The 26077-nt window shown below is 44.0% G+C and overlaps 1 protein-coding gene across 3 annotated transcripts; it reads left to right on the plus strand.

Moving 5' to 3' along the window:
* Positions 1–14: 14 nt before the first annotated feature.
* Positions 15–25175, plus strand: XRCC6 (X-ray repair cross complementing 6). 3 transcript variants are annotated; one of them, XM_055395792.2, is made up of 13 exons: positions 15–69; positions 1247–1336; positions 3750–3862; positions 7976–8114; positions 8385–8639; positions 9257–9437; positions 11334–11520; positions 16289–16457; positions 17742–17903; positions 20830–20959; positions 22126–22226; positions 23954–24067; positions 24756–25175. In XM_055395792.2, exons 2-13 carry the CDS (start codon positions 1261–1263, stop codon positions 24950–24952), a joined length of 1824 nt encoding a protein of 607 aa, XP_055251767.1. In that variant the 5' UTR covers positions 15–69; positions 1247–1260; the 3' UTR covers positions 24953–25175. The 3 variants fall into 3 exon arrangements, with proteins under 3 accessions (XP_055251767.1, XP_088693650.1, XP_055251768.1); XM_088837524.1 differs by lacking the exon at positions 15–69 and adding an exon at positions 76–834 and having other exon boundaries at positions 1251–1336; XM_055395793.2 differs by lacking the exon at positions 15–69 and adding an exon at positions 76–677.
* The last annotated feature ends 902 nt before the right edge of the window (positions 25176–26077 follow it).

Consider the following 26077-nt stretch of genomic DNA (forward strand, 5'->3'; position numbering starts at 1 on the left):
AAGAACAGGAGCTTGCGCGTGCGCGGCGCCCCGCCTTCTGCCCAAACTGATCTCTTCCTTGAGGTCAAGGTAGGCGGAAGGGGCTGTTCTCTGTTGCTTGCTGGCCAGGGCTGGCTTCATTCTGCTTTGCCTGTTCAGTCTTGCGAGCCCCTCGTAGCCTCACCGTGGGACGGTGTCAGCCAGGAGTGTGCAGGCCCGAGGGGGTCGAGGAGACAGCCTCTGATCTCCGTTTCTTCCTCCGGGGAGAAAGCGGCACCTGGCCTTGGAGGGCCGCTTCATTTGAGACTTCAGTGGGCATAGCTGGCTGAGGAGTTGGGGAAGATTTGGGGGCGGGGTGAGGATAAGTGGGTCTGCTAAAAGACGAAGTACCCTGGACTGGGAATTTCCAGTCCAGATGATGCCGGAGGCGGGACTGGACCACTACGTCAGGCTACCCAAGCACACCCATTATGGGGGTTATCCCGGGTCAGCGGCGCTGAATCGTCCTTAAGGGATATAGCTCAGGAGAGGCTGCTTCAGGAATGGTCCCCATGCCCGTTTACCTTTGCAGCTCAATTACCAAGCACTCCAGGCAGCAGGATCCATCCACATTTCTCACAAGTAACCTGTAGCCTTTTCCAGTGAGTCTCTTTACAGCACCAGACCTTGCTTCTATCACCGGTCACATCCACAACTGGGTATTGGTTTTGCTTTTGCTCCATCCCTTCATTCCTTCTAGAGTTATTTCTCCACTGATCTCCAGTAGCATACTGGGCACCTACCGACCTGGGGAATTCCTCATTCAGTATCCTATCATTTTGCCCTTTGATACTGTTCATGGGATTCTCAAGGCAAGTATACTGAAGTGGTTTGTTATTCCCACATTTGGCTGTGGTCCATGTGATCAGAGCGAGTTTCCTGTGATTATGATTTCAGTGTGTCTGCCCTGTAAAGAGACTCACTGGAAAAGACTCATGCTGGGAAAGGTTGGGGGCGGGAGGAGAAGGGGATGACAGAGAATGAGATGGCTGGATGGCATCACCGACTCTGTGGACATGAGTTTGAGTGAACTCTGGGAGTTGGTGATGGACAGGGAGGCCTGGCGTGCAGTGATTCATGGGGTCGCGGAGAGTTGGACACGACTGAGCGACTGAACTGAACTGAACTGAACCTGTAGCCTTTAGGACAGATCTCAAAGGAGCCTAGGAGTGGATAAGTTTTAGGTTTAAATTTACTTTGTTACTGATCTTCGCTTTCTTTCACCTAGTGAGCAGTAACAACATGTCAGGGTGGGAGTCTTACTACAAAAATCAGGGTGATGAGGAAGAAGAACAAGAAGAGGGCCTTGAAGCAGGTGGTAAGTGACTTTCATTAACATGTACCATTGTGTGTGTGTTAAAGACTTTCCCTGCCTATCTCTGCTGGATGACCCTTGTTGCCTCCTGGCCCACCCTTCTCTCCTCAGAGAATCTCCAGTGCTTTCCTCCCTTTGAACTTTGCAGAGCTGCTCTGAAAGCGAAAATGAAAGTTGCTCAGTCATGTATGACTCTTTGCGACCCCCATAGACTATACAGTCCACGGAATTCTCCAGGCCAGAATACTGGAGCGGGAAGCCGTTCCCTTCTCCAGGGGATCTTCCCAACCCAGGGGTCGAACCCAGGCCTCCCAGATTGCAGGCCGATTCTTTACCAGCTGAGCCACCAGGGAAGGCCTATGCACTTTTATTCGGGTCCTGCTCTAGTCTATGGTGCATCCCTAGTCTTAAATTATTGCTGGGCACTGATAGATTTAGCTCCAATAAATTACACTGAAACATTGGTATTAAGGGTCACTTTAGGTGGCTCAGGTAAGACCCTTCCTCACCCAGGAAAGTAGTTTTTCTCATTCTTGGACCTCAGTGCAAAAATGCTTTCACCCTACAATAACTGCAGCAACCAAAGAGTAAATGTTCGCAACACAATTACAAGAGTCATTCCCTCACCTTAGCCTGGTGTTTTGGGAGTATGTGTTCAGGCAACACAGTAACATAGGCCAAAGGAAAAGAAACAAGTGTTGCATGTCTGTTGTCCAGTTAATAAATTGCATCCAACTCTTTGTGACCCCGTGGACTACAGTACGCCAGGCTCCCCTGTCCATTGTCTCTTAGAGTTTGCTCAGGTTCATGTCCACTGGGGCAGTGTGCTGTCTAGCCATCTCATCCTCTGCTGCCCCCTTCTCCTTTTGCCTTCAGTCTTTCCCAGCGTCAGGGTCTTTTCCAGTGAGTTGACTTTTTGCATCAGGTGGCCAAAGTATTGGAGCTTCAGCATCAGTCCTTCCAATGAATATTCAGGGTTCATTTCTTTTAGGAAATCATGTACTCTACATACTGGTTAATTTAAGTCCTGGGTAGAAAATTTTAAAGTATTTTTATTAAAAGTGAGAAATATAAGAAATATAAAAAATGAAAGATCTGTAATCTACATAATCTACCACCCTTACACAGCCATTACTAGCATTTTGGCAGTTAGCGTATTTCCTTCCTATATCTTTCAGACTATGTATTTCCTAAGTATATATAGTCTGTTTTTGTTTGTATCTAATTTTTATATAATTGTAATCATAGTGCTTATATTTTTTCCTTTTAAATTTATACTTTCAAAATTTACGTTTTTCAAAAAGAATTTTAAACATAACTTTGTGTGCCTTTTTTCTTTACTGTACTGTAGATATATCTTTACATGTAACTGCAAATATAGCCTCTCTGACTCATTTTAAATGTGCTGTGATTTTTTTTCAGTCTACCTTCCTTTGGACATTTTAGTTTTCAGTTTCTTACTTTAATAAACATCATTGTGGAGATTTTTGCATAGGGTTTTTCCGTATCTTATTTTCTTAATATAGATTCCTAAGAAGTAAAATTCATTGGCTCAAGGTAGAATTTTTCTTTAAGGCTCTTTACACGTATTGCTCTATTGCTTTAGAAAAGATGGGTAAATAAATTTATTGCATTAGGAAGCAGCATAGTCAAAAGGGAGATATTATATGTCTTTTAATGAAAAACTCAACATCACCTATAATGTAATCATGCCAGAAAAAAAGAAAGAAAACCAAATCCGATGAAGCCTCTGTAGGTCCTTTGTGGAAAAGACCGAACTATGTTAATCTACATCAAAAGAATGTAGTCAAGCAAAATCCAGAAGGTGGAAAACTATATGACATAATATCTAGGTTCTTTGGCAAATAAATAATAAGAGACAAAAGACAGAGGGCTATCCATGGATTAAGAGGCTTTAAAAACTTTTTTTAAAGTCAAAACCAGTATGTAGGAATGTTGGCTTGGATGATTAAACTATAAAGAAAAATAATGAAAAATGATTACCACAGGTCAGGGTGGTGGTTACTCTTGGGAGGAAGGTGGGTGTTAAAATTGGATGGGGACCTGGAGAGGGCTCCAGTGGTGACTGGCAAGATTCAATTTTCTGATGTGGTGTTGATTTTAAGAATGTTTGCCTGTTTGTTTTTTTTGTTTTTTTTTTGGGTTGCACTGTGTGAGCATGGCTTGCCAAATCTTAGTTCTCTGGCCAGGGATTGAACCCATGTCCTCAGCAGTGAAAGCATGGAGTCCTAACCACTGGACCACAAAGGAATTCCCTAGGGGTGTTCATCTTATACTAATTCATCAGGTTATAGTTTTGCTTAATGGGGTTTTTTCTATTTGTTTTATATAAATAATAAACATGATAAATGTGAAACAACTGCAAATATTTCCTTCAAATTTTTTTCCCCCATAGGAGATATTTCATATTCAGGAAGAGATAGTTTGATTTTCTTGGTTGATGCTTCCAGGGCCATGTTTGAATCTCAGGACGAAGATGAGTTGACTCCTTTTGACATGAGCATCCAGGTGAGACTACCTTTTCATTTAATTAAACAAACAAAAAAGTATTAACACTACTTTAAAAAATGTAGACTCTTAGAAAAGTTAGTTTGGATTAATAAGTGGTGGTTAGCCTCCTAGGATGGCTACCTATACTTGCAGCTGCAAAAGAGGAGCAAGAGTTGGAGAGCAGGCCCGTTCTATTTTGGGTTTGAACTTCTGATCCTGGGAATACGTTGCTCCCACCTTCTGTGTTAGCTCTGGCAGTAGAAGTGGGCTCCTGTTTCTCTAGAGATGTTTGTGTAAAGGAAGGAAAGACGTTCCAACAATTATGCTGTGAAATAAGTCCTTTTGTAAGTAATTATGTGGAAGCCGAGTATTACTTGTGATTGCGGAAGATTATTACAACAAGAGGACAAACAACCTAGTTTTTATTTATTAATTTTGTTTTTGGTTGTGCTGGATCTTCATTGCTGCATGCAGGCTTTCTGTAGTTGCAGCGAGGCGGGGCTACTCTCTGTTTATGCCGTAAGGGCTTCTCATTGCGGGGGCTTCTCATTGCAGCACATGGGCTCCAGGTCATGCAGGCTCGGTAATTTTGGCTCCTGGGCTCTAGAGCCTGGGCTCAGTCGTTATGGTACACTGGCTTAGGCAGTCCTTGGGATGTGGGATCTTCCTCCACCAGGAATTGGACTCATGTCACCTGCATTGGTAGATTGTTTTGTGTGTTTAATATTTATTTATTTATTAGGTTGCATTGGTCTTAGTTGCAGCACTCGAGCTCTCTAGCTGCGCACATGAACTTAGTTGCTGCATGGCATGTGGGGGTCTTAGTTCCCCTACCAGGGATGGAACCCATGTCCTTTGCACTGCAAGGCAAATTCTTAGCTACTGGACCACCAGGGAAGTCCCTGGCAGGAGGATTCTCATCCACTGTACCACCAGGGACGCCCCGGACAACCTAATTTAGACATGAGCACAAGACTTGAATATACATTTCTCTAAAGATGTTCAAGTGTCCAAAAGCACATGGAAAGATGCCTGACATCTTTAGGCATTAGAGAAGTGCAAACCAAAACTGAAATGAGGTATCACACCCACTAGAACTGGTGTAATTAAAAAAAAAAAAAAGAACGATAGGAAGTGTTGTCGAGGATGTGGAGAAATTGGAACCCTCATACGTTGCAGGTGGGAATGTGAAATGGATCAGCTGCTGTGGAAAACAGTTTGGCAGTTCCTCAGAAGCTTAAACATAGACTTATTATTTGACCCAAGAGTTCCCCTCCTGGGTGTTTACCCAATTAAATAAAAAACAGCTTCTCAAATCCTGATTCTGCCATTTACAAACTGTATGATATTAAGAGTTGCTAAAGCTCTTACACGTTTCTCATCTGTAAAATGGAAATAGTACCTGCTGTGTCAAATTGTCAGAATTAAATATTTTCATTTTTTAGATTGAGGTGTGATTCACGTAACAAAATTAGGGTAATTTCATAACCATTTTGAAGTATACAATTTTAAGGTATTTAATCATTCATGTTACCACTCCCTATCTCATTCTAAAACTTTTTGAATGGATAAACAAAATGTTTACATATAGTCAGTCAGTTCAGTTGCTCAGTTGTGTCCTACTCTGTGACCCCATGGACTGCAGCACGCCAGGCTCCCCTGTCTATCACCAACTTCCAGAGCTTACTCAAACTCGTGTCCATCGAGTCAGTGATGTCGTCCAGCCGTCTCATCCTCTATCATCCCCTTCTCCTCCCGCCTTCAATCTTTCCCAGCATCAGGGTCTTTTCCAGTGAGTCAGTTCTTCGCATCAAATGGCCCAAGTATTGGAGTTTGTATGTAGGTGGAATATTATTGTTGTTATTTAGTCACTAAGTTGTTCTGGCTCTTTTGTGACCCCATGGATTGTAGCCCATCAGGCTCCTCTGTCCATGGAATTTCACAGGCAAGAATACTGGAGTGCGTTGCCATTTCCTTCTCCCGGGGATCCTCCTGACCCAAGGATCAAATCTGAGTCTCTTTCATTGGCAATCAGATTCCTTACCACTGAGCCACCAGGGAAGCCAAATGGACTGAAGCCATAAAAAAAGAATGAAATACTGATACAAGCTATAAGGTGACTGAACCTTGAAAACATTAAGTGAAAGAAGCCAGGCAAAAGGTCACATACTGTATGTTTGCATTTATATGAAATACAGAATAGATAATCCACAGAGTATGCAGGTGGGTAATAACCCAGGCTGGAGGGGGAGGGAAGAATGGGGAGCAACTTCTTAATGGGTATGGGGTTTGCTTTTGGGATAATGAAAATATTTGGTAACTGTTAACAGATAGAGGTGGTGGCTGTACAACATTGTGAGTGCATTAGTTGAACACTGAATTGTTCACTTTAAAATGGTTAGTTTTGTTATGTGAATTTCACCTCAATTAAAACATGTTGTTATTTCTTCACAGAGAAGAATTTCTAAGGATTTATTGTATATCTTGTTTCTCATATTTTTGTAGTTGGGAATCAAAGAGAGGTTTCTTATGTGAAACATTCACAGATGAACATAATGTATTTGATAAGGAGCAATAAAAAAACATTTACTTATTTTCTATTTTAGTTTGTATGTGCTGTGTATGTAGTTTATTTTAGAACATGAAGAAACCCTCACCAGATTTTTGTAGAAGTTTGTAGAGTGCTCAAAGAATAGATTAAAATATTTATAGAAATGATTACCTTAAAGATTTTAATTGTCTTCAGACTTAATAAATAAAAAATTTAAATTTAAAAAATGACTACTTGCCGTGAAGATTACTGTCAATGACTAGACATGCCGTATATAAGTTCTGCATTCCAGGAGAGAGTTGCTAAGGAGGAAGACTGGGTAGTCTCAAGCAGGATATGGAGGGGGGTTGCCAGGGTTGGTTTATTCCTCAGCTTTGCAGAATCAGAAACTTAATTTTGTCAAGGACTAACCCACTTATGAGACATTGATTTATCAGATGCTAGCTTTAGTCGCTAAGGGTCGGACACGACTGAGCGACTTCACTTTCACTTTTCACTTTCACACATTGGAGAAGGAAATGGCAACCCACTCCAGTGTTCTTACCTGGAGAATCCCAGGGATGGGGAAGCCTGGTGGGCTTCCGTCTATGGGGTCACACAGAGTTGGACACGACTGAAGTGACTTAGCAGCAGCAGCAGCTTTAGTTTAAATGGATGACTAGAACTTTCCTGGGATACTGATGTCTTTAAAAGTGTAACTAAGCAAATTCTATTTCAAAAAATGCCATTGGTAGTTACAGATTTATTTCAGGTCACATATACTTTTTTTTTTTTTAACATTTTATTTATTTATTTATTTTTGGTTGCTCTGTGTCTTCATTGCTTGCAGGCTTTTCTCTGGTTGCAGGGATTGGGGGCTACTCTCTGGTTGGGGTTCTTGGGCTTCTCATTCTTCTGTTACAGAGCATGGTGTCTAGGTGCGTGGGCTTCAGTAGTTGTGGGGCACAGGCCTGGTTGCCCCACAGCATGTGGGATCTTCCGAACCAGGGATAGTACCTGGGTCCTGTGCAGTGGTAGGTGGATTCTTAACCACTGGTGGTGGTGGTGGTTTAATCGCTAAGTCATTAACCACTGGATCACCAGGGAAGCCCCCAGGTCACATATACTTAACATTTGCTTAAATTTTATACATGTATATTTTGTTTCTTGGTATCAAGCTACTAGAGAAATGATAAAGTGGCCTGTCTAAACTCAGCCAATTAAGTAAATGACATCATTGGGACTCAAATTCTTGGTTTTCTGATTCTAGTGCTGGGCTTTTATTTATTTATTTTTATTTCCCTATAGTAGAGTTTCCTTCCTGGGTATATACCTGGTTTCAATTCTCTGATTTATTATAGTAGGAACTGCTTATACTTCTGTTCTATGTTTATCACAATCTGCCTTTTGTTGTCATAATGTAAATGGCCAGCATTCTCACTGGTTTGTGAGTTTCCTGAAGGAAGGAGTCACGCCTTACTCTAAGGCCGTGTACAAATTCAGCAAACATATATCAAGTGCCCTCCTATGTGTGAGGCACTTGTGGAGCTTAAGTTTAGTGGTGAATAATATTAACTGATATTTCGTTTCCATTTTCTCAGTGTATCCGGAGCGTATACACCAATAAAATCATAAGCAGTGATCGAGACCTGTTGGCAGTGGTGTTCTATGGCACCAAGAAGGACAGAAATTCAGTGAATTTCAAAAACATTTACGTCTTACAGGAATTGGATAATCCAGGTCAGTAGTATTCTGTGATCAACTTTTCCCCTTTATATGAGAAGGTCACTGCCATGCACAAGGAGGGCAGTGGAGGAGGAAGCAATGACATCTTGCCTGGGAGTACGCTTCCCTGCACAAGGGGGTTCTTACTGGGATGTGGGCCTTTGTTGCATGGGTTAATCAGCTCTGGGTGAGGAAGAGCCCCCAGGCCCTTCCGTTAGTTTTGTAACTGTGGCCACTGACACCATTCTGACTTTTCTGCCCATTTAACTCCCTGTCTCCGAGCAGGTGCTAAACGAGTGCAGGAGCTTGACAAGTTTAAGGGGCAGGAGGGGAAGAAATATTTCCAAGACCAAATTGGCCACGGATCTGATTACTCCTTAAGTGAAGTGCTGTGGGTCTGTGCCAACCTCTTTAGCGACGTCCAGTTCAAGATGAGCCATAAGAGGATCATGCTTTTCACCAATGAAGATGACCCCCACGGTGATGACAGTGCCAAAGCCAGCCGGGCCAGGACCAAAGCTGCGGATCTCCGGGACACAGGTTGGTATTCTCATTCTGTTTGTTTGTTTTTTAGCAGCTCCATTACAGCTCAGTTTTATTCAGCAAACAAAGGATAGTACACCCTCTCCGCAAAGGAGAGGCTCCCAGTCTTTAATTAATTTATTTGGTCACACCGTGTGGCTTGTGGGAATCTTAGTTTCCCAACCAGAGACTGAACTCATGCCCCCTGCGATGGAAGCGTGAAATCTTAACCATTGAACCACCAGGGAAGTCCCTTCCATTGTTTTTTTTTTTTTTTTGGTCATTGTTTAGTTGCTAAGTCGTGTTTTATTGCTTCTTTATAGCTGATGTCAAATATTTGCTTTTCACCCTTCAGAGGAAAATGAAAAAATAAAGGGAAGCTAGGGGAGACCCTTATGTAACATTCCCAGAGAAAACGGGACTCTACCAGAGCGAGCTTTTCTTGACTTCAGTGCCACCGCGAATGGTGGTTCTTTGAATGACTGTTCTGAAGTCATTAGAGCAGCTGGTCCCCTTAACCACTTCTTTAAGTCCTGAACGTGTTCATCATCAGTCTAGTCTTTGGAAGCGTTTATTTAGCATATTTGTCCCTGCTGGGAATTGCCTCCCCTCACTTTGGTCTGTCCTTGCCCCAGGCATCTGCCTTGACTTGATGCACCTAAGGAAACGTGGCGGCTTTGCCATATCCCTGTTCTACAGAGATATTATCGTAGCAGAGGATGAGGACACAGGGATTCACTTTGAGGAGTCCAGCAAGCTCGAAGACCTGTTGAGAAAGGTTCGCGCCAAGGAGACCAGGAAGCGTGTGCTCTACAGGTGGGTATTCAGCCTGGGTCAGTGCCTTCAAGGCCCCTAACTAATCATGAGCCATGCATGGCTTTGACCTTCTTGGCAACTTAGCTCTGGGTTGGACCAGCTCTGGGTTATACCACTGCCTCACTGTGTTCCTCTTAAAAAAATGTGCTTTATTTCATGATGACACAAGCTATTTGCTTTCCTTTCTCTAGAAAGAGCAGGTATGCTGTTTGTCCGAAGTAACACACCTCTCCACTCTGGGGTAAACAACTGTGGCCTAACGGTGTCCCCAGGTGCACTCTCTAGGACATTGCCGGTTTTTTTCTCCTCTGTAGATGGGGGATAACAATAGTACCTCGTATAGAACAAAAACTCAGTGCATGTTAGTTATTATCATTGTTGTTGTGTTTTTCTGGTTTCTTATTAAAAATGAAAAAGGGAAAGTGTTAGTTGCTCTGTCATGTCTGACTCTTTGGGATCCCATGGACTGGAGCCCACCAGGCTCCTCTGTCCATGGAATTCTCCAGGCAAGAATACTGGAGTGGGTTGCCATTCCTTTCTCCAGGGGATCTTCCAGCCCCAGGGATTGAACCTGGGTCTCCTGCACTGCATGTGGATTCTTTACCATCTGAACCATGGGAACCAGAAGGTTGGATTATCTTCTTTTAGAGAATTTAGGATTAGAATCCTAAAGCCTCTTCAGTGTTTCTTACTGAAGAGCATCAGACTTTGATTTTAGACAGCTTTCCTCAGTATAGAAGAATGAGACCATTGGTAGTTTTTGAGCTATTTCCAAAAATTACAGTTCTACTAGAAAACCCGTGAAGTTTTTTAAGGAAACCAAGATGCACTTCTTTGCTATAGTTATAGTTTTGTCGTTGGTCTCTCTTTCCCCCAAGGAAAGAGGGGGGAAATTTCTCTTTTTCCTCAAATAAGCACCCTATCACCTTCCCCTTCTTCCTGAAACAGTGGAATATTGTTACTACTACAGTTTGGAAATCTAACATATTGGTGGAAGTGGCAGGGAGGATGAAACAATAGTTGAAAGTAGGTTATGGAGTCAGATTGACTTGAATTCTAGTCCTGGCCCCTTTGCTGTGTGGCCTGGGGGTAAATCATGTAGCTGCTCTGAGTGTCAGTAAAATGGGAGCAAAAATGGTTCCTTCTTAAAGGACTGCTGTGATGATTAAAAGGAATAATGTAATTATAAATGATAGCTAGTCTTACTATTTTGTGAAAGAGTCATTATAGGATACTGGATATGAATAATAATAAATTGGAGCTATTTGAGAACTAATTGCCTAAGGCTTAGAAAATTATTACACTTATCCTTGCTATAATAAAATAACGTAATTATTTTATTGCATGATTATTATGTGCCAGGCACCATACTAAGCTCTCTGTCTCTAGATTCTCAGGAACAAGTCTGATGGCTTGAACCTAGACCAGATATGCCCATCCTTTGGTCAGGGTAGGGCACAGTACTTTACTGGACATTTTAAAGGGAGATTCCCAAAGAAAAATTGGGGTTTCACGGTTAAAAGAAGAGGGAAGGTATACCAGACAAGCAGAAAGCACAGATAACATAGTACTTACAGGGTTATGATGATGATTAAATGAGAGAATAGCTGTAAATTGATTTAGTAAATGGCTAGACTCAATTTAAAAAGTCATTACAATACATTCTTTATCATTATTTTAAGGAATTAACAATATGTTCTGAAACTTAATTTTTTGTGGTACAGACCCTGAGATGTATTATAGCAAACTCCATTGTATTATTAAAATGTTTTATGTTTGTATTCAAAGAGCTTGAATTATTGGACGGCATAAAACAAATCAGGACTTGGGAGCCATGATTTTAGATAGGAAAGTATAATCTTTCAGTCCAAATTTAAAAATTTTTCTCTCCTTCAGGTTGAAGCTTAAACTCAACAAAGATGTAGCGCTCACTGTTGGCATTTATAATATGGTCCAGAAGGCTTACAGACCTTCTCCAGTGAGGCTTTATCGTGAAACCAATGAACCAGTGAAAACCAAGACCCGGACATTTAATGTAAATACAGGCAGTTTGCTTTTGCCTAGTGACACCAAGAGGTCCCAGGTAGGTCTTCCTTCCTAACTGAATTTTGTCCTGTTGAACTACTGAGGAGGGAGACAGGATCAGTCTCACCAGCTAAATAACTTTCACGTGTGCATCTTTCCAGCCAAGTTGTTGTTATTACCCTTTGGAATATGGCATCTGGATCAGTAATACCTTAGGGGCTAGAAAGTTAGAACCAGTTATTTGAAAGAGTTGTCAGTGAAAACTTCAGCCCTCAATCACTCAGCACATTCTACTCTGAGTCTTAACAGTCTAATTCCTTGCTCAGTGCAATGGCAGAAAGGGTTTTATAGTTGACTAGGTAGGTGAGTTGTGTGTACTCAGTCTCGTCCAACTCTTTGCAGCCCATAAACTGTAGCCCACCATGGCTTCTCTGTCCATGGGATTTCCTAGGCAGGATTACTGGAGTGGATTGCCATTTCCTACTCCAGGGAATCGTCCCAACCCAGGGATCAAACCCAAGTCTCTTGCATCTCCTGTATTGGCAGGCAGATTCTTTGCCACTGTGCTTTAGGGCTTCCCTAGTGGCTCAAGTGGTAAAGAACCCGCCTGCCAATACAGAAGACCAGGTTTGATCCCTGGGTTGGGAAGATTCCCTGGAGAAGGAAATGGCAACCCATTCCAGGATAGCCTGGGAAATCCCATGAATAGAGGAGCCAGGCGGGCTGTAGTCCATGGGGTCACAAGAGTTGAACACAACTTAGTGACTAAGCAGCAACAAGGGAGATGAGTTAGGGAAAGTGTGAAGTGTGTTAGATGTGAAGTGTACTCTTTTTTTTAGGGAGAGTTTTTTTTTCCAAACTAACCACAGTTTTTCCTATGCTTTGAAATGATATATGCATGCCTTTCTTAATCTCAAAGACAAACTAAGAATGTAGAACCTTATGTCTCATCCTGTTACCTTTGTTTAATCTGTAGAAAGATTTTAATTTATTCGGCTGTGCTGGGTCTTAGTTGCAGGATCTTTGATCTTCCTTGTGGCATGAAGGATCTTCTGGTTGTGGCATGGAGGATCTTTATTATTTAGTTGTAGCATTCAGACTATTATTAGTTGTGGCACGTGGGATCTAGTTTGCTGACCAAACTAGAACCCAGGCCCCCTGGAACCCAGGCCCCCTGCATTAGGAGTGTGGAGTCTTAGCCACTGGACCACCAGGGAAGTCCCAATATTCTGTTAATTTCTGCTGTATGGCAAAGTGATTCAATTACATATAGGGCTTCCCTGGTAGCTCAGCTGGTAAAGAATCCACTTGTAATGTAGGAGACCCAGGTTTGATTCCTGGGTCAGGAAGTTCCCACTCCAGTATTCTTGGAATTCCCTGGTGACTCAGTTGGTAAAGAATTCGCCTGGAGTGTGGGAGACCTGGGTTCAATCCCTAGCTTGGGAAGATCCCCTGGAGAAGGGAAAGGCTGCCCACGTCAGTATTCTGGCCTGGAGAATTTCATGGACAGAGGAGCCTGGCAGGCTACAGTCCTTGGGGTTCCAAAGAGTCAGACATGACTGAGCAACTCTCATTTTCGTGTATATATATATTCTTTTCCATTATGGTTTATCTCAGCATGTTGAATATAATACATCCGTGGAGAAAGATTTGATATCTTAAATTAAAGTTGAATGAGTCATCCTTCCTTTTTAATTATGCGAAATGTGGGAGAGCAATTTTGTATAAGTTCAAGACCTAGGAGGATCAACTAAGTGACTAAAATTAGATATTATTTTGATTCAACCCTTGAGATGTTTTTTGGAGCACAAATTTCAGGCCAGAGTGTCTAACCCTACTTTTCAGAAGGAGAAGATGACAAGAAATTTCCCCTTCCATTATGGAGGTAGCTAGCTTTCCATATATGCAGAGTACATCATGAGGAACGCTGGGCTGGAAGAAGCACAAGCTGGAATCAAGATTGCTGGGAGAAATATCAATAATCTCAGATATGCAGATGACACTACCCTTATGGCAGAAAGTGAAGAGGAACTCAAAAGCCTCTTGATGAAAGTGAAAGAGGAGAGTGAAAAGGTTGGCTTGAAGCTCAACATTCAGAAAACAAAGATCATGGCATCTGGTCCCATCACTTCATGGGAAATAGATGGAAAAACAGTGGAAACAATGTTTTGGGCTCCAAAATCACTGCAGATGCTGACTGCAGCCATGAAATTAAAAGACGCTTACTACTTGGAAGGAAAGTTATGACCAACCTTGATAGTATATTAAAAAGCAGAGACATTACTTTGCCAACAAAGGTCCATCTAGTCAAGGCTATGGTTTTTCCCGTGGTCATGTATGGATGTGAGAGTTGGACTGTGAAGAAAGCTGATCACCGAAGAATTGATGCTTTTGAACTGTGGTGTTGGAGAAGACTCTTGAGAGTCCCTTGTACCGCAAGGAGATCCAACCAGTCCATTCTAAGGGATATCGATCCTGGGTGTTCATTGGAAGGACTGATGCTAAAGCTGAAACTGAAATACTTTGGCCACCTCATGCGACGAGTTGACTCACTGGAAAAGACTCTGATGCTGGGAAAGGTTGGGGGCGGGAGGAGAAGGGGACGACCGAGGATGAGATGGCTGGATGGCATCACCGACTCTGTGGACATGAGTTTGAGTGAACTCCGGGAGTTGGTGATGGACAGGGAGGCCTGGCGTGCTGTGATTCATGGTGTCGCGGAGAGTCGGACACGACTGAGCGACTGAACTGAACTGAACTGAACTGAGCTTTCCATGTTGGTTTACTGATAGGCTGTACCTCTTCTTGTTACTAAGTTTTTCTTGACTCATTGTGCCTACAAGAAAAATCTTAAGAGCTCTGTTTTGTTTTTTTTATAAAACTCAAATTTGATTGTTACTAATTTCTGTTACAAATCACATATTTAGGATCAGAATGCAAATGTTGATGTTTGAAAGTGTACTGGATAGTAACAGACGCTTGAAAGAGGTGTGCGTGTGCGTGTGTGTGTGTGTGTCTGCCTGACGTTTGAAAGTGTACTGGATAGTAACAGACGCTTGAAAGAGGGTGTGTGTGTGTGTGTGTGTGTGTGTATGTGTGTGTGTGTGCACGTGTGTGTGTGTCTCTGCCTCCCATACTAACTGAGACCTCTCACAGTACCTGATATTGGTCCTGTCAATGAATAGGTAAGGTTTGAGCATCCTTTGTGTGTCAGGGGGTGGTGCTGAGAGTTTGTTGTTGTTGTTCACTAAGCCATGTCCAACTCTTTGCAACCCCATGAACTGAGCGTTTAGTACACATTGTTACATGAGGGAAAGTATAAAAGCTTAAAGAGGCCTTTAGCCTCTAGCACCAGACAGATGTGGTTTGGTTCAAGACCCAGTTCACTTGTATAACCTGGAGCAATATTGAGCATCAGTACACTCATCTGTAAAGCAGAGTTTTTAACATTTACCGCCTAGGAAATTGTTCAGTTCAGTTCAGTTCAGTTGCTCAGTTGTGTCCGACTCTTAGATACCCCATGAACCACAGCACACCAGGCCTCCCTGTCCATCACCAACTCCCGGAGTTCACTCAAACTCATGTCCATAGAGTCGGTGATGCCATCCAGCCACCTCATTCTCTGTCGTCCCCGTCTCCTCCTACCCCCAATCGCTCCCAGCATCAGAGTCTTTTCCAGTGAGTCAACTCGTTGCATGAGGTGGCCAAAGTATTGTAGTTTCAGCTTTAGCATCAGTCCTTCCAATGAACACCCAGGATGGATCTCCTTTAGAATGGACTGGTTGGATCTCCTTGCAGTCCAAGGGACTCTCAAGAGTCTTCTCCAGCACCACAGTTCAAAAGCATCAATTCTTCGGCTATCAGCTTTCTTCACAGTCCAACTCTCACATCCATACATGACCACGGGAAAAACCATAGCCTTGACTAGACGGACCTTGGTTGGCAAAGTAATGTCTTTCCTTTTTAATATGCTATCTAAGCTGGTCATAACTTTCCTTCCAAGGAGTAAGCGTCTTTTAATTTCATGGCTGCAATCAGCATCCGCAGTGATTTTGGAGCCCAAAAAAATAGTCTGACACGGTTTCCACTGTTTTTCCATCTATTTCCCATGAAGTGATTGGACCAGATGCCATGATCTTAGTTTTCTGCATGTTGAGCTTCAAGCCAACCTTTTCACTCTCCTCTTTCACTTTCATCAAGAGGCTTTTGAGTTCCTCTTCACTTTCTGCCATAAGGGTGGTGTCATCTGCACATCTGAGGTTATTGATATTTCTCCCAGCAATCTTGATTCCAGCTTGTGCTTCTTCCAGCCCAGCGTTCCTCATGATGTACACTGCATATAAGTTAAATAAGCAGGGTGACAATATACAACCTTGACGTACTCCTTTTCCTATTTGGAACCAGTCTGTTGTTCCATGTCCAGTTCTAACTGTTGGTTCGTGACCTGCATACAGGTTTCTCAAGAGGCAGGTCAGGTGGTCTGGGATTCCCACCTCTTTCAGAATTTTCCACAGTTTATTGTGATCCACACAGTCAAAGGCTTTGGCATAGTCAATGAAGCAGAAACAGATGTTTTTCTGGAACTCTCTTGATTTCTCCATAATCCAGCGGATGTTGGCAATTTGATCTCTGGTTACAGATGATAAACTGGGTGGCAAAAGTGCAGTGCCTGGTCAGCCCTCAATAAATGTCCGTTCTTACTGGTAGGAGGAAGGTGCTTCCTGCCCCTTAGAAGAACGCTGGTTTTAACTTGCTAGTGTCATGTGGCAACCATTTGCATCTCTGCGTAGCCTCTTTACATGGCTCTCGTCATTCCCTTTCTGTAGATCTATGGGAGTCGCCAGATTGTATTAGAAAAAGAGGAAACAGAAGAGCTTAAGCGGTTTGATGAACCAGGTTTGATTCTTATCGGTTTCAAGCCCTTGATGATGCTGAAGAAGCACCATTACCTGAGGCCCTCCCTGTTCGTGTACCCTGAGGAGTCCCTGATAAATGGTAAGAGGCACGGGCCATGCGTAAACGAAGAAGTGATGTAGAAGGCAATTTCAGTTCAGTTCAGTCGCTCAGTTGTGTCTGACTCTGAGACCCCATGAATCGCAGCCTGCCAGGCCTCCAGGTCCATCACCAGCTCCCGAAGTTCACTCAAACTCACGTCCATCGAGTCGGTGATGCCATCCAGCCATCTCATTCTCTGTCGTCCCCTTCTCCTCCTGCCCCCAATCCCTCCCAGCATCAGTCTTTTCCAGTGAGTCAACTCTTCGCATGAGGTGGCCAAAGTATTGGAGTTTCAGCTTTAGCATCAGCCCTTCCAATGAACACCCAGGGCTGATCTCCTTTCCGAGCAGCATTTCCCAAATGGCTGCTCTGGAAATTGAATAGGAAGTGTTACTGGGTATTTTGAAAGTGTTTCATGCTCAAATAAATTTTAGAAACATGGGACTAAACAAAGAGATTTCTTTAGGACCAACAATGCACTGATACGTATTGTGACTATCCAGGAGGGGATATGAGATTAGCATATTTAAAACTTACTTGCTTTGAAATTCTTGGAGGCATCAGATAGGGAGTTTGGGAAAAACAAAACACAAACCTGGCATCTTCCTTAGTGTTGCAATTAGAGATGTGTGAACTTGGCCACTGGACTGATGGTGAAGTTGAAACACCAATACTTTGATCACCTGACGTGAAGAACTGACTCGTTGGAAAAGACCCTGATGCTTGGAAAGATTGAAGGTGGGAGGAGAAGGGGACAACAGAGGATGAGATGGTTGGATGGCATCACCGACGCGATGGACATGAGTTTGAGTAGGCTCCGGGAGTTGGGGATGGACTGGGAGGCCTGGCATGCTGCAGTCCATGGGGTCGCAGAGTCGGACACAACTGAGCAACTGAACTGAACTTGGCCACTGGGTTTATCTGTCCAGACCTATATTCCTCTGTGCTATAACTAATGAACCCCCTGGATCTGGACCTGACTGGTTTTCATTAGCGACTCAGGCTTATAGCATTAGTCTAATGATAGTGAAAGTGAACTGACATCAATAATTCACAGTCCTAAATGGAGTATTTGATGCTCCCAATCTCTTACTCCTTTCCTTTTTGTGCCTCTGCTCCCCCAACTTTTCCCTCTACTCTGGGTCCATCACTCCTGACCTACTTAAGTATCAAAAGTCCTTTTAAGAAAATGGAAGAGACACTGTAGGCTTATAACTTGGGCTAAGAGGGAAGAAAGGAGGAGACACCTTTAGGATGTAGAACCCTGGGATGTTTGTTTTCCAGGGAGCTCAACCCTGTTCAGCGTTCTGCTTACCAAGTGCCTAGAGAAGGAGGTCATGGCAGTGTGCAGATACACACCGCGCCAGAACATCCCGCCTTGTTTTGTGGCCTTGGTGCCACAGGAAGAGGAGCTGGATGACCAGAAAATTCAGGTGGCTCCCCCAGGTAGGTGGAAGAGGTGATTTCAGGGCTTTTGAACCTGGCTTAGGCTTTGGAATCACTCATGCGATACTAACTCAGACCGGCCAAAGCAGAGTCTCTAGGAATGGAGCCTGGGAATTGTGTACAAGGTTGCTGTTGTTGTTAGTTGCAAAGTCATGTCCGATTCTTTTGCAACCCCATGGACTGTAGCCTGACAAGCTCCCCTGTCCATGGGACTCTCCAGGCAAGAACTCTGGAGTGGGTTCCCATGCCCTCTTCCAGGGGATCTTCCTGACCCAGGGATCTAATGCATGTCTCCTGCATTTCAGGTGGGTTCTTTACCCATTGAGCCACCTGGGAAGCCCTTTTATAAGGTTGCATAGGTGAATTTGAAGAGCAGCCGGAGAAGGCTGTCATATGTGGTTGTGCAGTACACAGCATGTACAACTGTACAAGGCAGCTTTGCAGCCAGGGTTGAGAATTGACTACATAGGGACTATTCGTGGGTTACTGTCATAAGTTCATGGGGTCTCACAGATACCACATTCTTTACTAAAAACCATTGTTTGATACCCTTGTAATGTTTAATAGTTGGTTTATCTCCTGTGAACAATAAGGCAGTGCGGTATGGTGGAAAGACTGTGGGTTTTGAAGTCAGATTTTTATCTTATACTTAAGTGTCTGAAGTAAGAGTAAGTGTCTTTTGTTTTAGATCCTTCTCTGCCACCTGTTAGCTGGCCAACTTGGGCAAATAATTGAACCTTCCTGATTATGTTCCTTCTCTGCAAAGATGAGAATTCTGGAATACTTTTCTATCAAGGCTGCTTCACATTTGAAATAAGTCAATAAACATACATGCCTAGCCCAAGGCAGCCTGCCACTGTCGATGGTAGTCATTGTTCTTCATTCAGTTCAGTTCAGTCGCTCAGTCGTGTCCGACTCTCCGCGACCCCATGAATCACAGCACGCCAGGCCTCCCTGTCCATCACCAACTCCCGGAGTTCACTCAGACTCATGTCCATCGAGTCGGTGATGCCATCCAGCCATCTCATTCTCCGTCGTCCCCTTCTCCTCCCGCCCCCAATCCCTCCCAGCATCAGAGTCTTTTCCAGTGAGTCAGCTCATCACATGAGGTGGCCAAAGTACTGCAGTTTCAGCTTTAGCATCAGTCCTTCCAATGAACACCCAGGATTGATCTCCTTTAGAATGGACTGGTTGGATCTCCTTGCGGTACAAGGGACTCTCAAGAGTCTTCTCCAGCACCACAGTTCAGAAGCATCAATTCTTCTGCGATCAGCTTTCTTCACAGTCCAACTCTCACATCCATACATGACCACTGGAAAAACCACAGCCTTGACTAGACGGACCTTGGTTGGCAAAGTAATGTCTCTGCTTTTTAATATGTATCTAGGCTGGTCATAACTTTCCTTCCAAGGAGTAAGCGTCTTTTAATTTCATGGCTGCAATCAGCATCTGCAGTGATTTTGGAGCCCAAAAAAATAAAGTCTGACACTGTTTCCACTGTTTCCCCATCTGTTTCCCATGAAGTGATGGGACCAGATGCCATGATCTTCGTTTCTACATGTTGAGCTTCAAGCCAACCTTTTCACTCTCCTCTTTCACTTTCATCAAGAGGCCTTTGAGTTCCTCTTCACTTTCTGCCATAAGGGTGGTGTCATCTGCATATCTGAGGTTATTGATATTTCTCCCAGCAATCTTGATTCCAGCTTGTGCTTCTTTCAGCCCAGTGTTCTTCATGATGTACTCTGCATATAAGTTAAATAAGCAGGGTGACAATATACAACCTTGACGTACTCCTTTTCCTATTTGGAACCAGTCTGTTGTTCCATGTCCAGTTCTAACTGTTGGTTCGTGACCTGCATACAGGTTTCTCAAGAGGCAGGTCAGGTGGTCTGGTATTCCCATCTCTTTCAGAATTTTCCACAGTTTATTGTATAAAAATGATAAAGTAAGTCATTGAACGTGTTACTATTTCTAACTCTGGTCATCAGAATGCTCAGGAACAGCTATTATGTCAGTTCTTAAGCTGTAGTCTCAGCTCTGTTTTCCTGAGCGGGTGAGGCTCTTCAAGCCCGGTTTCTCCATTGCCGGCAGGCTCTCAGGGAGACTGTCAATAGTGGGCGCTAGAGGGAGACATTAGTGCTGGGGAGAGCTAAGAGGCTTGCTCCTTCCTCTTGCTCGGACCTCTTGGCATTGCCAGCAAGGGCTCTTCACCTGGGTTTCAGTCTCTAGATTTTTCAGTCTTTCTGCAACCCATCAGTAATAGGAGAGGGATTAGCCTGATAACCCTTACCTCTTCCTATTTAGTATGTGTTGAGGGCGGGGGAACAAAGGGGAGAGGTTGAAGCTCAGAGGAGAGGCTGATGGTGGGATGTAGCCCTCCAGGGAGGGGCACTGTCCACCTGGCTCTGGGTGTACGGAAAAGGCTGGAAGCTGGCTCGGCGGTGGGGGGACATGGACCAGAACAGGAAGTACATGAAGAGGAACACTCCTGCTTTCAGGCCTCCCTCTTGAAGATGCCAAAGGGAGTCTGCTAGGCAGGCGCTAACAGGAATCAGCTGATAAAGAAGAAATGGGGTTTGCAGGATGTTAGCCCCAGCAGAAAAAAAAGAAAGTGAAGTTGCTCAGTCGTGTCTGACTCTTTGCGACCCCATGGACTGTTGCCTACCAGGCTCCTCCGTCCATGGGATTTTCCAGGCAAGAGTACTGGAGCGGGGTGCCATTTCCTTCTCTAGGAGATATTCCCGACCCAGGGATTGAACCCGGGTCTCCCTCATTGTAGGCAGACGCTTTACCGTCTGAGCTACCAGGGAAGTCAGCCCCAGCAGCACAGGACACAAAAGGGTGAATCGGGGCTGAGAGAAAAACAGATCGGTGACTGAAGCCTTTTATTAGGTCAAGTCTCCGAAGACGTACCTTTCTTCCTCAGGCTTCCAGCTCGTCTTCTTACCCTATGCTGATGACAAACGGAAGGTGCCCTTTACCGAAAAAGTCATGGCCAACCCAGAGCAGGTAGACAAGATGAAGGCTATTGTTCAGAAGCTCCGCTTCAAGTACAGGCGAGTGACGCGTTATTCACAGGCTTTCTTCTGGAACTGCCTCTTGAGTTGAAGGTCTAACTGGAGTTTCGACTTAAACACAGACCAAGAGAATATGATTTTATTATTTTCCATTAGCTGATGGTTTATAACTCTTTAAAAGCTATGCAGAGAGTGAATGGTCTTATATTGAAACTGTGGAATTGTGCGAAGTGTTTATAGCTGGTTGACCTGTTGTGCTGAGAAAGCCAGGTTGGTTAGTTGAGTTTGCTCAACAAAGCAGCAGTAAGGAGAAGGTTCTTGGATGGCCTTCTCCTTGATTGATGTCACACAGCGAGTAAAAGTAAAGTAAATCCAATGTCAACTGCTGCAAGGTTAAAAGGATGATTATATAATTCAAGTTACTCCCCCTTACAAGCACGTAGACCATCTCCCAGAACCTTTGTAAAGTGACACCATTTTTTCACATTCCATCTTTTGTCTCTGGGCTGCTTCTCGGCAAACTGACCTTCCTCCTCAAAGGAAACCTCCTGGTATAGTCCTTTATTGGGCAAATGGAAGCATTGTTAAGATTCTACCACGTGCTAGGCACTGGTCTACATACAGTTCCAACAGTGTCTCATTTATATAATTCAATGGCATTTTCATAAGAACCTGCCCATTTTACAAATGAAGAAACTGAGGCTTAGAGGAGTGAGGCAACTTGTCCAGATTCACCCAGCTAAAAGGAACAGGAGCCAGGGTTCAAGTCGAGGACTGTATCGCCTCTAGGTTCTTTCTCTTTTAACTCTCATGCTGCTTTTGAATATGGTAAAAAAGACTATCAAGTTCATTATCTCCTCACCTCTCATCATCCGTTCTTCATCTTTTCTCTGCACATGCCTCCCCTGGCCCTGCCTCCTCTATTTCTGTCTCAGCCCACAGTTGCCAGTGCCAGACAGATAGGCGGGTGTTGTTTTGCTTTTAAGTTCACTTTTGGATCTTCAGCATCAGACAATAAATTGAAAATTGGGAAGAGAGAGATTGATTCAAGACAGAAGACTCCCAGCTGTTTTACCTGGGGTGTATTTCTCAGCTGACCTTGGGCCTGCACTGTCTCAGCTGAGTTTTTAACTTTATTTTTGTTTTTTAAATATTTACATCTTAACTTTTAAAATTTATTCATGTTACTGTTAATGTTTTAATAGAAGTGACAGCTTTGAGAACCCAGTCTTGCAGCAGCACTTCAGGAACATGGAAGCCTTGGCGCTGGATTTGATGGAGCCTGAGCAAGCAGTGGACCTGACGTGTAAGGAAGCCGTTACCGAGCTGAGAAGTTCTTTTCATGCGAGGCTTTCAGAATGTTAATTTTTCTTGCTCCAGTACTATGCATGCATTTCCTGGCAGGCTCTAAGTACTTGACCTTGTTGTCCAGGTCATCTCTGCTTGAGAGATTTTCTAGACCAGCTTAGATTGCCTGGGAATAGATCTGGCCAGTTCTGTAGTAAAAGGAGGAGAAAGTGCCAGGCTTCTGAGATCCATCTCTGAAGTAGGCCACCCATGACTCCATGTTGGTAAAAGTTAAAAACAACAATCTGTACCATTTATTGAGTGCTTGCTGTGTGCCGGGCACTGTTGTTCTGTGTGTTGACTCATTTATTCCTGATGACCATGAGATGGGTGCTGTTACTATCGTTGGTTTGCAGAGAAGGGAGTGACTTGCCCCAGGCACTAAGTAGTAGTGGTGGATGGATCTAGGTTCAGAATCCTGTGAGCTGGCCCAGAGCCCTTGCTCTGAACCGCTGTGCCCACTGCTGCTCCATCAGACGGCATGCTCTGCCTTCAGAAAATGTACCTTGTTACCCAGCATGGAGGAGGTCTGCCTGGCCTCTGAGCTCCCTGCTGGTCCCTGTCTGGACTGTGACTCTCTGATGTCTCGTAAGAGGATGCATGACATTTAGCGATGTCAGTAAATACCCAGTGGAAAACAGGTTGGATTTAATAATGACTGTAGACAGAGGTTGAAAAGATCAGAACTGTTAGCTTGGCCTTCTTGGCTTCCCAATTATGAATGTTCTTTTTCATACTAGACAAAAGGAGCCAGCCTTAAAAGCATAAAAATTATTGGACCTGGGTCATGGTGGTGACTATCAGCTGGGCCTGGCATGCCCCTGAACCCCACCGCTTCAGCCTTCTCTCACCCTCCTTCAATTCGTACTCTGCAGAGCTGGCCGGCAGGGAGATCCAAAATGTCAGTCTGATCATGTCGCTCCCCTGTTCATAGCCCTTCAAAGTTTCCCCAACACTCTTAGCATGAGGCCTAGTTCCTGGGCAGACATCTGAGGCTTCCGTGACCTTGCCATGCTGCCTTTCCAGCCTCCTTGCTGGTCCTGCCCTCCTCATACCCCACCTGCAAGCTGCGTCACCTGCTATCTCTCATTCCTGTGCCTTCTGCTGAGACTGGTCTCAGCTTGCCAGACTATCTGCACAGAGTCCTTCCTGACCACTGTCCCACCGTATTCGCACATGCCTGTATGGCCCCTTCCTTCACTGCACTGCCGGACTCTACTGCATTTGTGTTTTTACCTCCTTCTCCTCCCACCTGTAAGCCCCGAAGGCAGGGACTCTTGTTGAATCCCCTGGCTCTAGCCCTGTTCTCAACTCTGCCCCTTCTCCGCTGTTTGACCTCAGCAAAGTAATGTAACCTCTCGAATTTCCACCTCTGTAAAATGAGGAGAGAGGTTTCCCTACCCCAGAGATTGTTAGGAGGATTAAATAAAAATAATAGTAAGTTTAAAGCATTTAAGAGAGTGCCTGGCTGTTGTGCTCATTAAGTGCAGTTGTTACAAGCTACTTGGTAAATATTAGACTTTTAGTGAACATTTCCGTGGCCAGGTGAGCTGCCTCCTGGAGCCGTCATACACCACCCCGTCTCAGCAATTACATATTTTCTTCTCTGGTCCCTGTAGATTTGGACTGGGCAGAGGCTGGGCTTGTGACTCACCAGGCCACTCTTACTGTGTTTTTATTTTCTAGTGCCCAAGACTGAAGTAATGGATAAAAGACTGGGCTCCCTCGTGGATGAGTTTAAGGAACTTGTCTACCCACCAGATTATAATCCCGAGGGAAAAGTAACCAAGCGAAAACAAGGTAAGGAGCTGGGCATGGATGTTCAGTGAGTTTCTTTTTTTTTGGCCGCACCGCACAGTTTACAGAGCATACTGCCTGTGTTTTCACCTAGAAGTTTTATGGTTTCAGGTCTTACATTTAAGCCTTTAATCCATTTTGGGTTTTTTTTAAAGTATGGTGTGAGAAAGTAATTGATTCTTTTGCTCATAGCTGACCAGTTTCCCCAGCACCATTTATTGAAGAGGCTGTCTTTTCCCCCTATTCTTGCTTCCTTTGTCATTGATTTATTGCCCGTGTAATGCAGGTTCATTTCTGGACTCTCATCTCCTTCACTGATTTATGTGTCTGTTTCAGGGCCAGTACTATATTTGATTACTGTAGCTTTGTAGTATAGTTTGAAAGTATAAATGCTTTTTGAATAAAGGAAGGAAGGAATGAATGACTTGCTCATCCAGAATTATCAGGAGTTTGGGGTAAACTGGTAAGACTCACGACCTCTAACTCCCTCCTAGATGTGATACTTTAAAAATTTTGTGTATAACTGAAGCTGCCTTATCGAGACACCCGTCTTCCCCAAGGTGTGCTAGGTGGGCGTCACAGCTTTATGGAAGATGGTTAACTGCTGCCTGATCACGTGAGGGCCCCTGCGCCGTATAGCTGGGATCCCACTGAGCCTTTCCAGTCACTCCTACCTAACCTCTGTCCTCAGATGATGAAGGTTCTGGAAGCAAAAGGCCCAAGGTGGAGTTGTCCGAAGAGGAGCTGAAGGCCCATGTCAGCAAGGGCACGCTGGGTAAGCTCACCGTGCCTGCACTGAAGGAAGCCTGCAGGATGTACGGGCTGAAGGGCGGGCTGAAGAAGCAGGAGCTGCTCGATGTCCTCACCAAGCACTTCCAGAAGGCCTGACTGGAGAGCATACAGCCAGCCACCCTTCCACAGTGTAGCCAGGCTGCCCGGTTTTGTTTTTATCAAGTCAAAACCTTTCTTCTCCTGATCCAGGACGAGTCTGCGTGACGGAAGTCAAGGACTTTGTTTAAGAGACTTTCTGTTGCTAGGGAGACAGCGCCACCCTCTCACTTTGCTGTGCTTTACTCTACTGTCTGAATAAAGAGCCTAACTTTGTACTATATATTGTTCTATAGTGTAAAAGAAAAAAGATGTCTCCTTTGCATCCAAAGATGCCGTTGGCTGTGAGCTTTACTTTCTCTCCCACTGGGAATGCGTTTCCTCACAACGGAAACAAGAAATATCAGTGAGGGTAGGGAAGAGTGTGACAGTTAAGGACACATGAACACACTTTAGGGATGATAATCCTAGTTGGGTTATATTCTGATCCTCTGTTTTCCCACCTGTTTCCCTTTACTTGTGTCATATTAAGATCTACAGATCAGATTTCAGAAGTAATAACAAGGTAACTTGTCTAATTCTTGTACTACTCACTTCATGAGTACATAGCAACTCCCCTACTCATGTTGTATTTTCTTAATATGACATTCAAGTATATGAAGAAGAGATACGCATTTTCTGTTGCCCTGAGAATTTGGGTTGCAGTGTAAGTGAAATGAGTTATTCCTGTAATTTTTCAGGGGAGCTGTAGGAAGTTCAAGAAAATAAGGAGAGGTTCAATGGGAGAACGGAAAAAGGAGGGGTCCTTGGATCAGGAAAAGGGGAAGAGGAAGTAAGGGATCTCCCCGTGTCCCCCAGAGCTTCCCTCCTTTAGCCTCCCTGCCCCTTTCCTTGTTCTTTCTGCAGTTACTGCTTTTGAAGAATTAGCCTGAGAGAAGGAAGGAAAGCACCTGGAAGGGTTTTTATCCTCTGAGGATGGCTTGTAGGTCCTGTGTCTTTGAGACTAGAATGAGCATCTCATGAGGTGAGTGTAGGAAGGATCAGGTTACTCTTGGAAGAGGTTTTCAGTTTTGGATTCTTTGAGTTTTATGGATTTTTTTAACTTCTTTTTGCTCGTGTTTGTTTGGAAAGGAGATATTATATTCTTGTTTGGATTTCTTTCCTTATCTCGGGGAGAGGGAAAAT

The sequence above is a fragment of the Moschus berezovskii genome, chromosome 6 (genome assembly GCF_049115385.1).
Source record: "Moschus berezovskii isolate FMDL1 chromosome 6, NW_MosBer_1.0, whole genome shotgun sequence".
Lineage (NCBI taxonomy): Eukaryota > Metazoa > Chordata > Mammalia > Artiodactyla > Moschidae > Moschus > Moschus berezovskii.

Bases quoted from the DNA above. Each gene is read 5' to 3' on its own strand.
- XRCC6 (XM_055395792.2), top strand. From the start codon at position 1,261: ATGTCAGGGTGGGAGTCTTACTACAAAAATCAGGGTGATGAGGAAGAA. The intron at 9,438-11,333 runs GTGGGTATTCAG...TCTCTCCTTCAG, and splicing joins AGGAAGCGTGTGCTCTACAG to GTTGAAGCTTAAACTCAACA. The intron at 17,904-20,829 runs GTAGGTGGAAGA...TTTCTTCCTCAG, and splicing joins AATTCAGGTGGCTCCCCCAG to GCTTCCAGCTCGTCTTCTTA.